At 46.3% G+C, this 12,900-nt stretch overlaps 1 protein-coding gene across 1 annotated transcript; it reads right to left on the reverse strand.

Moving 5' to 3' along the window:
* Positions 1-139: 139 nt before the first annotated feature.
* Positions 140-12,759, reverse strand: TBCCD1 (TBCC domain containing 1). The gene is made up of 8 exons (XM_067538727.1): positions 12,643-12,759; positions 11,653-12,033; positions 9,335-9,490; positions 6,889-7,255; positions 5,168-5,354; positions 4,517-5,014; positions 2,927-3,087; positions 140-670 (listed from the first exon to the last, which is right to left on the reverse strand). The coding sequence occupies exons 2-7, from the start codon at positions 11,986-11,988 to the stop codon at positions 2,958-2,960; spliced, it is 1,674 nt and encodes a 557-aa protein (XP_067394828.1). The 5' UTR covers positions 11,989-12,033; positions 12,643-12,759; the 3' UTR covers positions 140-670; positions 2,927-2,957.
* Between the last annotated feature and the right edge of the window lie 141 nt (positions 12,760-12,900).

The raw sequence follows: 12,900 nt of genomic DNA on the forward strand, positions 1-12,900 counted from the left end.
GCCCCCTCTATCCCTAGCCACCTTGTTACTCAGAAATCTTTCCCTAGGCAGCATCCCTGGCTTGGCTCGGAATTCCATTTATTGAAACTTCACAGACGCAAGGAGGCAGCAAAGAAAGAGACATAGGCAATTTCATGAAAGTTCATCCTTTAAGTGCTAAAGCATCTCCACATAAAAATAACTCTAGTGAATTTTATACACTTGGAAGGGGGGGGGGGGGGAAAATCAAACATTTGCTTTTTCATTTAAGAAGGGGAACAACAAGCTCTGCCTCACACAGGTGCATACAACAGCCATGGTGACCCTGCAGCCAGCTTCACACCAGGCCTAGAATTTTAACTCTGCACCCCGCCTCTTGCCTAAGAGGACCATAGCAAAGCACAAGCTTGCACCACTTTCCCTTACCATACAATCTTCGTCTGGTTTCCTCCTGAAGCTGGGTGGGGTTAATAGGACACATGTTGACGTATTCCACTTCCTGGGAAGGGGCAAGATGATGCAATGATGTCCTCAGCAGGACAAAAAAAAAAAAAAAGAGTCCAGCTCACGTGGATATTCATGGTCCGGATCTCCTAATTCATTAGCATCAGCACAGGTGTGTCTAATCAGTATGGCCCCAAAGTATTAACTGGAAACCACCTTCAAATCATCACCATCTGTCTTCAGAACACTGTAACAAAAACAAAATTTCACTCCAACCATGCAATCACCAGCAATTCAACGACTTCCCATCCCCAAGCCAACACTTGCTAGAGAAAAACTCAGAGCATGATCAGTTTGATTTAACAAACAATTCCTCGTCTTTTGAAATGTGTGGTGATGGTACCTATACCATGGACAAGTGCCTGGCTTTTTGTGCACCAATACTTGGAAATTCAAGAGAGATTATATGGGAAAGAATTCTCCGAAGCATCAAAGAAGTCACCGCTAAGAGTTTGGGTTCTCCCCCAAGATGCACAAGCAGCGGGCAGAGGAGGGGACTGAGCAGGAGCAGGCCTATCTGAACCCTCCGCACCGGCTGGGCTCCACGCCACCAGGTAGGGAGGGCGGGTGCTTGTTAGTTACTTTTAGGGCATAGCCCGGGCCACGTCTACATGCTGGAGGGCAGTAGCTGTGGCGCTGGGGCAGGCTGAGCCAACTCCTCCTGCAGGGGCATGTAAAGGTCAGGGGTGGAGCGTGAACAGGAGAACAGGGAGAAGGTCGGTGCCGCCCCACTCTCCTGCCCCGCTTCCCCAAAGACAGGTGTCACATGCCGCCCATGAAAATAGTGTAGATAGTATATGCCCTCCATGGCACAGGCTTGTAAAGAGTTGATGTCTGAGGCTTTAACCTGAGACAGAAGCGAAATGCCCAGCTGGAGAAGACAGCGTTTTGAAAACGTGGGCCGAGAAAGGGACGCAGAGGCTGGGGACCCAAAGGCTCCCTGCTTTCAACCACCAAAAAAGGCTGCGGCAGCCATGAGGCACTTGGCTCAGTAACTAGCACAGTGGGGTAGTAGAACAATAATAAATTGTAATGACAGATTACATGCCAAAGCTCCTTCCATAGGATCTGCATCCTCAGTCCCAGCCTGGGTTTCTGGCTGGGAATCACTCACAGAGCCAGAACCAGGGTCCTAAATCCCAAAGAGATCCTGACTTTCTGGGGAGAGGCCCTCACTGCTCTCCTTGTGTTCTTCCTCTGATGACTCTTGCTGCTTGTCTGGGATCTACAGGGGGAGCATCAGGGTCCAGAAGCTCCTCGGGTTGGTAATGATGTAATTGATCAAAACCCCATCCAGCGCCTCAAGAAATGGGCAGAATACAATTCCACTGCTGGTCCTCTTCCTGGCACCCCAGGCTTTAATCTAAGTCCTCCTGAGTGGTTTGCTCTTTATCCAGCATTGGTCAGCATCCTGGTTGTGGCCTCTCAGGGACATCTACTGAGGCACATCCACAAAGAGATCCTTAATCTGGTGGCTGCCCACAAGAGCTTGCTGCACTGACCTTCAGATAGCGATGAGATACAATACACAAATAGCAATGCGATCTGGGGCTCAGCAAGGCTCCAAGCGGCTGTTCGAGGCATGTTGTAAAGGCTGCTGGAGTGTGAAGGGATGCTGATATATCTGAATCCAGGAGCAAATAGGCAAATTTTGTTCCCATGACAGTTTTTAAATGGGGGAAGGAATATCCAGTCAACTTGACCCCAGAGCAATGGAGGGTGCACAGGTAAACAGATAAGTCAATAATGGACACATGCACAGCAACACGGGATACCAGGACTGCCAAAGTAGTGCATGGCAGCCAACTGCACTAACTCAATTTGCGTCAAACATAATATACTTTGAGAGAGGATTCCAGAGCTCACGGTATTACCGAGTTCTAATGAACTGCATCGTGAGTACACAGGCATTTTCACACCAGTCTAACTAGAGCTAATGCGGATTAAACCCCCATGTAGACAAGCCCTTAGATACCTGCTGAGCAACAGGAGATATGGGCAAGTAAGAGCATCTGAACAACTAGGCTGTTCTGATTTGGTTTCAGACCGTGTCTGAAGCGCACATTTTGTTTAAGCGGACACCTGCCCACTGATTTGTCAGAGACAGATACAATACACAGACCAGAGGTGTAAGTGAAGTGCTTCAACTTCATTTCAACATTATTCCTTCAGAAACTGAAATCAGAGATCCATACAGAGCTCTTCAGCCAGAAAGGCCATGGGGATGGAAGGAAGTGGAGTGCACAAGTGAGCAGACAGAAGTTCAGGGGAGATTTTGGCTCAAACTGAAAACCAAAGCCAGATCGGAGACTGTAGGGAAGAGGCCCATGGAACACAATTTCACACTCATTTTCCCCATCTGGATACCATGTGCACACAAATGTATGTGAAGTATGACAACTTCTCTATCATGTAGCACGAGAGAAACTGTCCCCGTACTCACCCTTCCTTTCCTTCTGTTAAAGGAAAGCATCCTATCCTGCTGCTTGCTTGGAGCCTGCTGCAGGAGGCACAAGGCTGTCCAGCTGCTGACGATGTCCTGTGTGAATCAGCCATTCATAGAATTTGTTCTCCACCAGCACTTGGAACTGCTTCCTCTGATCCCTGAAACCCACCAGAGCAGCAACACAGCAAGTGAAATACAATCTTATAAACATTCACACCACACTGCCAAACCTCTCTCCTTGGCTATCCAAACGAGTAGCCTTTTCCATCCTCACTGAAAATAAGCAACAGATCTACACCTTACCATGGCTAACAAAGCTGTTGGGTTTGGTTCCCCCATCGCCCACACTGGGAGATTGAATTCACCAAATAAAAACTATTATTTATAATAGCTCTGAAAGAGAGACTGCTGGTGTTGACATAAACCATGCAGACTTCCCCCCATTGCTGTTTCCTTACCTCTGTCCTGAATGACTTGTTATTCTGGTCCTAAGGTTCTTCGAGCGCAAACAAGCAATTATACCTAAGGCTACGAGTCTGTCACGTGATTTTATGTGACCGCCACAACTTCAGCCACAGGCGGCAAGGCTCTGGTTTCCATGATTTAATGTTTATTGCCCGCATCCTGTCTGTGACTTCTACTAAAATTACCCATGACAAAATCTTAGACCAATGATACTACTCAATCTCATTGGAAAGCTGGCTTCATCTAACTAAACTGAGAACTGGGACCATCCAAAATTAAAGACAATTCAGAGAAGCTATAGAATCTCTCCATGACTGGGCTAACATAACTGATTCAAAATATAGGAGCCCTAGGCTGAGCCCAGAACAGGAAAAGAAGCAGCTGAACATAGATGACTTGAACATACGCTAGGGTTGCTTCCTTCTCTTCTAGCCTTTAAAATTGAAGATTCAGATTTCTACCTCCATTGTGGGTTTGTGAAGGAGGTTATGTTGCAGTCTGTTTGCATCAAAATGATACCAAGAATAAAATTATGAAGACAGGGCCAGCTAAATTCAGAACTGTCACTATATAGAACCTTGCATGCCTATCCAGCCAATTGAGCAAATGAACATGTTTTAACTTATTCAAAACTTCGTAACAGATTAGGTGCTGAAAAAGCAGAAAGTAAACATGTATATCAGTTACAAAAGCATACTAAGTAGGCTGAAGACTTGATTCTGTTAGTATGTTTCACTTACAGAACTGCAAGCTTCTCATTTTGTGTTTGAGGAGTCAATATATTTAGAGTGAATCCCACAGTATGTGTGTTGCTTCATTTCATAAAATGGTTACACGATTTTTCCTGTATTTTGAGAACTTGGAATAAAACCATACACCCCCACAACACATTTCCTTAAAACCAAATAAGATGGCAGGAGTTTTCAATACAAAAGCAGGATACCAAATCCTATCAGTTCCTCACACTCCAGTGCACCCATGCACAAATCACAGACTAGATAAGCAGACCTCATCCAAGGGCATTTTTGTTCATTGATGTTGAGTCAGAGATTTCTATTTGTATGGACAAGTTGCGTTTCAGAGCATTAAATATACAAGCCTCCCCCCAAGCCAATTACTCACTTGGTCAGTCCTGCCTCCTTCACAGTTTTCTGCCAGACCTGTATCTTCTGTTCTCGTTGACTCAGTGCCTTTTGGTATGCATGTGGCAGCCCCCCAGGCGTTTCTGTCGTATCTCCTTCCATCTCGAAAGGAATAACAAAGGTATAAAACTCATTGGGGGGTAAAAGTCTGAAGACACTCACATCGCTGTTCTCTTTGCACACCAACATTGGACTATCCCAGTAGTTAGGCACTGTAGCCAGGCCTGTCCGGCCCATGTGGTCCTCAAGCATTGGGTAATGGGTGTGGTAAGGGGCAAAAGTCACTGCTTGGTTACCCAAGAGAATGAGAGGATGTGTAGGTGTGAGAATGTTGAAGGTGCAGCCTGTTGTAGAAGAGACAGACAGACGGTGGCAGATGCCAATGACTTTGACGTTATCACAGCTGTGAAGGTGAACGGCTGTCTGCACAGGGCCCAGGACAAAAGTGCTATTCCTGCACTTCTCAATGGTCACAGATCTGAAAGGGAGAAAGAACACAAGTAAGCCAGGAAGCCCAAGAACGGCACAGGGCCACACACTGCTCAAGTAGGATTGCCATGTCTAAGGGGAACCAGGAAATACCTGTGCAACCCCACCCAAAGATGCTTTACTGCATCCCAGGAGAACTCACCGTAAAGGGGACAGCAGATATATGAAAGATTCATTGCAGCGATGGATCTTCACATGAGCACCCACCAGGGTATCTGAGCTCTTGGCCAGCGTCTGTTTATAGACCTGGCTCATCACCACTATGCGGTGAACTTCAGGAACCATATGGGTATTGCAGGCAATCTTTGCTCTCTTGGTTGTTCCTTCAACTGCAAGGAAAAAATTACACACATTAGCAAAAGAAAAAAAAAGCACAAAAAGGAAAGTTTGAAAACACTTCCTAAGCACATACACCATGACATCACATCACTCACCACATTTCACCTGGCAGCCACAAAATAAATATTCCATCAAAACCACAGGGCCACCCTGCTGCTTGGGATTATCTAGGAGGTCTCAGCTCATTCTGTAAGATTCTTCTTCAACACAAGGGCTCTTTCTGCCAAGCTGAGATTTACAGCCACTGGCAGATTTTCACCACTGTGTTGAAGGAATAAGGGTATGTCTGTTCCAAGGAATAAGGGTATATCTGTTCCAAGGTATTCTTACCCAGTGGCACACTCCCTGTAGGTATACAGCCCTCAGACTACCTTGTTACCACAGGATGTTCTTCCACTCTTCCTGCCATGCAGTGTGAGAAACACAAAGGCCTAGCTTTCTCTCTCTCTGAAAACCTGTAATTGCATGTTAAATGAGATCAGTAGTCTTCATTCTGATGCCCATGGGCATTTGGCACCATCACAAAGGAAGTCCTTGCAGTTAAAGCACTGGCTTCGATGCCATGAAGTCTGGTTCAATTTTGAGCTCTGTCTCAGGGTGTGCCTACAGAGCAATCAGGAGGTGAGAGTGGCAGCACACATAGACATACCTAAGCTCACTTGGATCTAGCATGCTCAAGTAACCACAGCAATGAAGCCTTAGCAGCATGGGCAGCAGCACAGACTAGCTCTGCCTGTCCAAGACCCTGGGTACATACTTGAACAGCCACGACAGCTTCAACTGCTATTGTTATGTCAACACCTCCTAACTACAGCGTAGACACATGCAGAGACTGCACTCTGCGACCTTGGACAAGTCACTTAATCTACACTGTGCCTAAATTCCCATCTGTCAAATGGGGGTAAGAATGCCAACCCATCTCTGAAGGGTGTTTGAGGATAAATTCATTAATGTTTGTGAGGCATTCAGATACAACAGTGACCGAGGCCATGAAAGTACCTGAACACCCAGAGAGCTGGCCCTTTCATCTGTTAGCCCCCACTTAGGAACAGAAGTGTCGTAACACTAGTTAAGACTGAATTACAGTGACAGAGCTATATGGAGCAGCTTACACAGGGATTCCACGTAACCCTGGGTTTAGCCTGTGCAATCAATCCTTTGCTTTCTTGGGCATTAGTATTTGCTATGCAGAATACACTCCCAAAAACAAACAAACACATGTATCTTTAATAATAGTCTGCTAACAATAGCCAACATACACAAAGCACAATGGGGAGGGGGGAGGCACATGCAAATTAGAGAACGGAAAGGGGGTAATGAATGTTAAATAGGAGAGTCTGGAAACAGGAGGTGAAGGCACTCTGCATGACCAGCCCTTTCAGCTATGAACTCCTCCTTCTCTCCTATAAAGAAGACAGGCAAGAGAGACCCAATGCTCACACACCTGATTCCTGATCAACAGGAACAGAGGAGAGTGGAAAGTTGATCCTAAAACTAAGGAGCAAAGCCAAGGCCTTCATATACCTTGCTGCGCCCATGCAAGTTTCTTCCCAGACTTGAGGCAGGCAGATGTCCCAAACGGGCTCCCGGTCAGGCAGACTCTCAGCCAGGCCTCTAGCTTGGGGAACGAGAAGGTTTTGGTAATCTTTGAGTAGCCGTTCTTCGCATGCAAGGGCTGCCACAGAGCAAGCTCGTGAAGGGGATGGACAGTCCTGGTTTTGTTAACAGTCCCTTCAATGAGAAAGCTGAGAGATCGAACGGCTTCAGGAGAGACCAGGCTACTGTGAGTGGAATGGGAAGAGGCTGTGAGCTGGTCCGGGTCCAGTAGCAGTTCCAGCAGATCCAACAGGTGGTTCTGCACAAACGCTTGGTGAGTGTAATCATCCCAGTTCTTAGAAATCAAAACAAAAACAAAGAGGAGCTCTTACAGGGCTGATTCACTTTACCAATGCAATATCCATTGCATCCTGCTCAGATCCCACCCACAGCAGCTCTAAATGGAGAAAGTAGTAGAAGTAGAGTACAGACTCCTTCCCCTGCTCCTTTAAGTCTGCAGGTCTGCTGTTACCCACAACGGATTCCCCCAGCAAATAAGGGCTTGTCTACATTCATGGTTATGCCAGCAAAACTTTGTCACTCGGGTGTGTGAAAAAGCACACACCCCGGGCAATATAAGTTTTGCTGGCATAAGCAAGAGTGTAGCCACGTTAGGGTTAGAGAGCTCTCCCACCGACGTGAGCAGCAGCCACTATGTCGACAGGGAGCATCTCCCACCGACATAGCGCTGTCCACACTCACGTTTATGCCAGCAAAACTTATATCACTCGGAGTAGGATGCTTTTTTCACAGCCCAGAGGAAAAAGGTTTTGCAGGCATAACCGAGAGTGTAGACAAGCCCTAAAGGAAACTGGATCCACTAGCCATCTTCAGAGTGGAAGAGGTTCAGTAGTCCTACCTGCTGTGGCCATAACCAACCTTTCACTGTATTAGTTAGAATGGGAGAAGGAAATGGATTCCCATTCCACTCTGCTGAACCTTTTCATGAACTCTGGTACTGGGAAACGAGGGTGGGAATGACCTGTAATGAACATCTGATAGTCTAAGCCTCCGAGAAAGCAATTATGGTTACTTTAAAACCTAGATGTTTAAAATAGATGCAACCAAATACTAACTTAGGAGGAGCTGTGTGAAAAACTTCAGACAGTCCCTTACAAGGAAAAATCCCATTAAACACTCATCTGAAAGGATCATTAACTTATAATTCAAATGCTGAAGGTCTCCATACCAAGGGAAGACAAGAATGTGTAACAGCCACTGATGAAAACTCTAAAAGACATGAGCTTATGCTGGACAGGCCTCACTGGACCATGCAGAGAGTTACAGTCATCTGGAGTACCCATTCCAGATAAAGTTACTGTCAATGGTTCACAAAAAGATAACCCAAATGAACAGAGCCCCCCTACCCTGTGGGGGAATGAAGCTTCTGAAAGAGATATGGCAGATCCTTTATATACTCATGAGGCTTTGCAGTATGACCAAGTCTACTTTTGAACTTGAACTGCAGTTAACAAAAATCATCAACTATAGAATGATGCTGAATGCCCTGAACAGTACATGAGAAGAGCAGCATTCAGTACAATATCCTGGATAAGGACTTTCCCCCTTTTCTATTATAAGTCTTTGTGTTTAAAGTCCACTATTCCCCCATTTTTAGTTTCAGATGCTCCTGACTTGCAGTACAACAATTCTTGTTCCACGTGACACTACAGCATGTATGGTATTGATGTCACACTCATGACAGAATCCTGCTGACACTGGCAGCTGGCCTTTTTTCAAGGCACGGGTCACATAAGTGTCTCTATTGTGGCGCTGTTGGTTTGTAATTCACTTTCAAATATGGCAGCAGAGCAGGATTGGCCTACCTAGCTAACTTCAGACACTTCTGAATGTGAGATACAAGACTTAACCACCTGCATCTGATTATATTTGACTAGCTTATCTATTGCTCTGAATCATAGCTTTGTGTAACTTACTCAGACATTGCTCTGTGAACGGCTACCCTAGAAATCTGAACATGTACTTAGGGAGGAGCAGCCTCTGGAAAAAAAATGAACGTTTTCTGCTTTGTTACACTCCTCTAATTTAAAGGGTTACGATTTTGGGGCAAAATTTAAAAAAAAAAAAACGGTCACAGATTGAGACTGGATGTGAAAGTTCAGTCTGCAGCAAGTTTTACGGGCAAGCTAGATTTCTGAAAATTAATGTTACAGTGAACATCCCCAAATGATCTTAATCTCATTCATTGTTTAGCTCAATTGATTAAGTGCACCTCCAGGTGCATACATAAATCACCTTGGGCAGGGTTCACTCTCCCAACAAAGCAGATCTGTTCCCCATCCCACTTTAAGGTGAAGGTTTTGCAGCCCCTTCCACACAGTAACCTCTGCGGGGACAGAGTTACAAACAATACCTTATTTTGACAGGTGGATTTTCCAGTCAGATTGGCAGACTGAGATTTGGCCCTGGGACTTGGCCACTCTTCTCCAATCAGAGATGTCCGCAAAGAAACCTTGTTTAGCTGCTGAATGTACAAGAACAGCAGGAACTGCAGAGTGTCTACTGACAGCTGGCCAAGAGGAGAACACAATTATTAACACATAGCAGAACATGACCAATGCATGCAATCATTCAACTGAAGAGCCTATTCTTTCAGAATTTAGACAACAGGGTATCTACAATATCACACCTGATTGTGACTCCCTGACAAAAATAGATATGTTCAGTTACTCTTAGCTATTATATAACCCTGAAAAAAGCTCTACTTACATATACACACTGAGATTAGGAGGTTTATAGGTTTTGACAGGTGCCTGCTTGGTTTCTACAGGGTTTTTGTTTGTTTTTAAATACATACCCCTCCTTTACGAGCCTCACTGGTTACACATTACACCAGGCAAAAAACTCAGTCTCTCACACTATCTACATTACAATATTTACCATTGCACATGCCTTTGATAACCTTTGAAAGACACTCATTCTCAAAACCTTTTTCCACTTGCCCATAATTTCCTAACACCACTTTTCCTTGGACTCAATATGCATCGTTTGGGGCACCAAACAAACAAACAAAAGCACTAGGCCCCCCGAAAAATATCAAGTGCCTGATTTAAAAAAAAGAAAAAGAAAAAAAACCAGTTAAGTGTCATCTTCAGGGAGTGTGTTAAAATTGTTTTCAAATAGGTATACGTTTTTCACTCTCTAGCTCAAATGGCTGACCTGTGTTCAAATCCTGCCCCTAAAGGCTGTACATTGCAGAGAACAGTGTGCAAGAAGGCAGTTCTAAAGAAACCTGTTTTGCAGTCTTGACTATTGCAAGTGCTACCGAAGGCCCACTATGATAATAGCACATATACTTTGTGGGGGAACACAAGACTAAAAAGGCCAGTGCAAATGACTAATGGATAATTGCTCCTAAGCTAGGAAAGGTACCCTCAGGACTCCTGCTGTTTATGCTCTCCAGATTTCAGGACTATCACATGAATCTTTTAGATGTGCACTCCTTAGCATACCTCTTTGCACCACAAATGAGTGCATCATAGAACAGCACTACAATTTCCACTGGCTTTTCCAGTACAGAGCAAAGGAAATGAGGTCAGGTTCCTCCCACAAGAATAAGTCTTCATCCAGACCCTTCCACCTGGGCCACAATCAACAAATGCTAAAAGTGTTTAAAATTTAACAAAAAATGTGGCAAAAGTGGACTTGGGCTTTTTTATGTATTTAATTTTTATTTTTTTGCTTCTTTATGAAAGAAAAACAACCCAAAATGCGTGGCCCCCCTTCCCCCCACAAGGAGGACAAAAGCTTTCTTCTGCTTTCCCCCATGCCCCATTACAAATTTGGTCCCATCTAGCCTTACGATGACTAGAGAATAAATGAAACATTGCAAGAGGCAAGAAACAAAGAAGTGGATTTTTAATCAGACTTCAAATCTTGTTTCTGTTAACACCAAACTAACATGTTATAGTATGACTTTGCTGAATGGTCCCACCCTTTGTGGGGGAACCTACATCCTGAGATCTTTCTTTTTTCCCCTTCTCCCTACAAGTCAGCCAGCCAGCAAAACCAGAGGGAAAAAAATAGTTGACAATCCTTATAAAGAGAAACAAACAGAAAAAAAAATTTAGATGTTCCAATCTCTTTTATACAAAGCAGCAAAAAGGACTAGGCTAATTTAAATTGTTTGCAGGTCACCTTTACAGAAGTCTCCTTTGTGCACATCTTCCTATGTTGTGCAGTAAAACAGTAGTGTGTTAGAAACAAGTCAGACTGGATATTTCTCGCTTTTGAGGGTTTAAAGCAATACCCTGGGGTTTTTTCATGTCAAATGTTTTACTTTAGAGAGGTGTCTTAATTGGTTATACCAGCCATATGCATATATTAAAAGCTATAGTAGCATTAAAGAATTAATGTCACTCTGAGATGCAGATCTTGTTGCTGGTATTTATCCCAGCAAACAGAAAATACTAACAACTTGAATGATAGCATGATCTGCATTCACAGACACAATTAGCAGAATGATTAGGGCTTCCCTGCCATGAAGAGTGTGGGAAAAAGGCTGTTGGAGATGCGATTGTACAACACCTCAGATCAAAGGGCTGGATATGATCCCAAATGACTGTGCCAGAGTGGCAAAAGACCCTAACGACATAGACTCAACTGGCACACCCTGTGCTCAAATGCCTAAAATGGTTCACAACAGAAAGATTACAAAATTATATTTCATGCCTTATTCCTCTGCTTCTCTAGTTCCTCTTCTGACGTGCAGCTGGATACCATCTCCGCCCATTCCAGACGCTCCTCTGGAGTCCGTTCCATTAGACTGTCAAATATCTCAAAGTAGAGCCAGGCCAAATCCTTGGCTAACTGCAGCTTCCCACATGCAATGTGCCGCCACATAGGCCAGAAAAGGCGTGGGTAACAGCCCTCGCTGGCACGCGTTCGGACATATGTGGACATCTTCCGGAGATAGTGCATGCTGAACTTGGATGGAGGGGGGATCTGCAAAGCCCCCACCATGAAGGGTTCCGTTTTCACCCAGAGGTGGACCACAGGCTGATCCATTTTAACCGGCGCTGGGAGTGCCACATCTAGGGTTGAACTACCTCCCTGACAAACAAACAAACAAACAAACCAAAACAAAACATCATCCATTGATTTGAAAAACACTCAGCTTCACTGGCTCCTATGCCACCACCAGCTCTTGGGGGCCAGAGCCAGCGTCTGGCTCTGGGTTTGTACAGCGCCTGGCGCAGCAAAACAACCTGGTAGGGATGATCCCTGCTACGGGAGGCCACGCACCACATTTCGGGCCCGCTAGTGTAGACCCGACTTCCAACAAAACCAGCAGGCGCAGGCCCGCTGGGGCCAGCAACGGGCGTTACAGCGGGGGGGAGGGAAGGGAAGGGAAGGGGCAGTCCCAATCGCCTCTTCCCCACCCCCAGGATTCCCCACTCTCCGCAGGCAAGGCCCGGGGAAGATCTGAGGCGGGACCGCCCCAGCAGGGAAGCCGGCCCGTGGGGGCTGGAGGAAGGCTTTCTCCCGTCCCAGCCCCCCGCACTTCCCCAGAGCCCCGCCCCCCGCGCGTTGCCAGGGCTCCGGGCCCCGCCGGCCCGGGGAGGGCTGCACTGGGGGTGCGGCGGGCCGGGCCGGGCCGGGCCGGGCCGGGCGTGCTGGCTGCAGAAGGGGTGAAGGCTAGGCCAGGCTGCCCGCGCTCACCTGCGCGGGCCGGCCCCGAGTCGGCCGGGGGGTGGGGGGTCCCCGCTCCGTATTTGAATCCAGAGCCGTCCCGCGCGCGCCGCTCAGCTGCTGCACGTAGCAACGAACCACGCATGCGCATTGGCTCGCCGTTATTCGCAAACCAACGAGATGCTGGCTGGCCCCCGACAGCCTCGAGACAAAGGCTAGATGTGCTTGCCCCGGCCGCCACCGGGCTCCTTCCGCTCGCCGGGCCACACACGTCACGTGCCCCCCGGC

Source organism: Emydura macquarii, unplaced genomic scaffold (assembly GCF_026122565.2).
Source record: "Emydura macquarii macquarii isolate MOO-44397 ecotype Brisbane River unplaced genomic scaffold, CSIRO-AGI_Emac_v2 contig_499, whole genome shotgun sequence".
NCBI lineage: Eukaryota > Metazoa > Chordata > Testudines > Chelidae > Emydura > Emydura macquarii.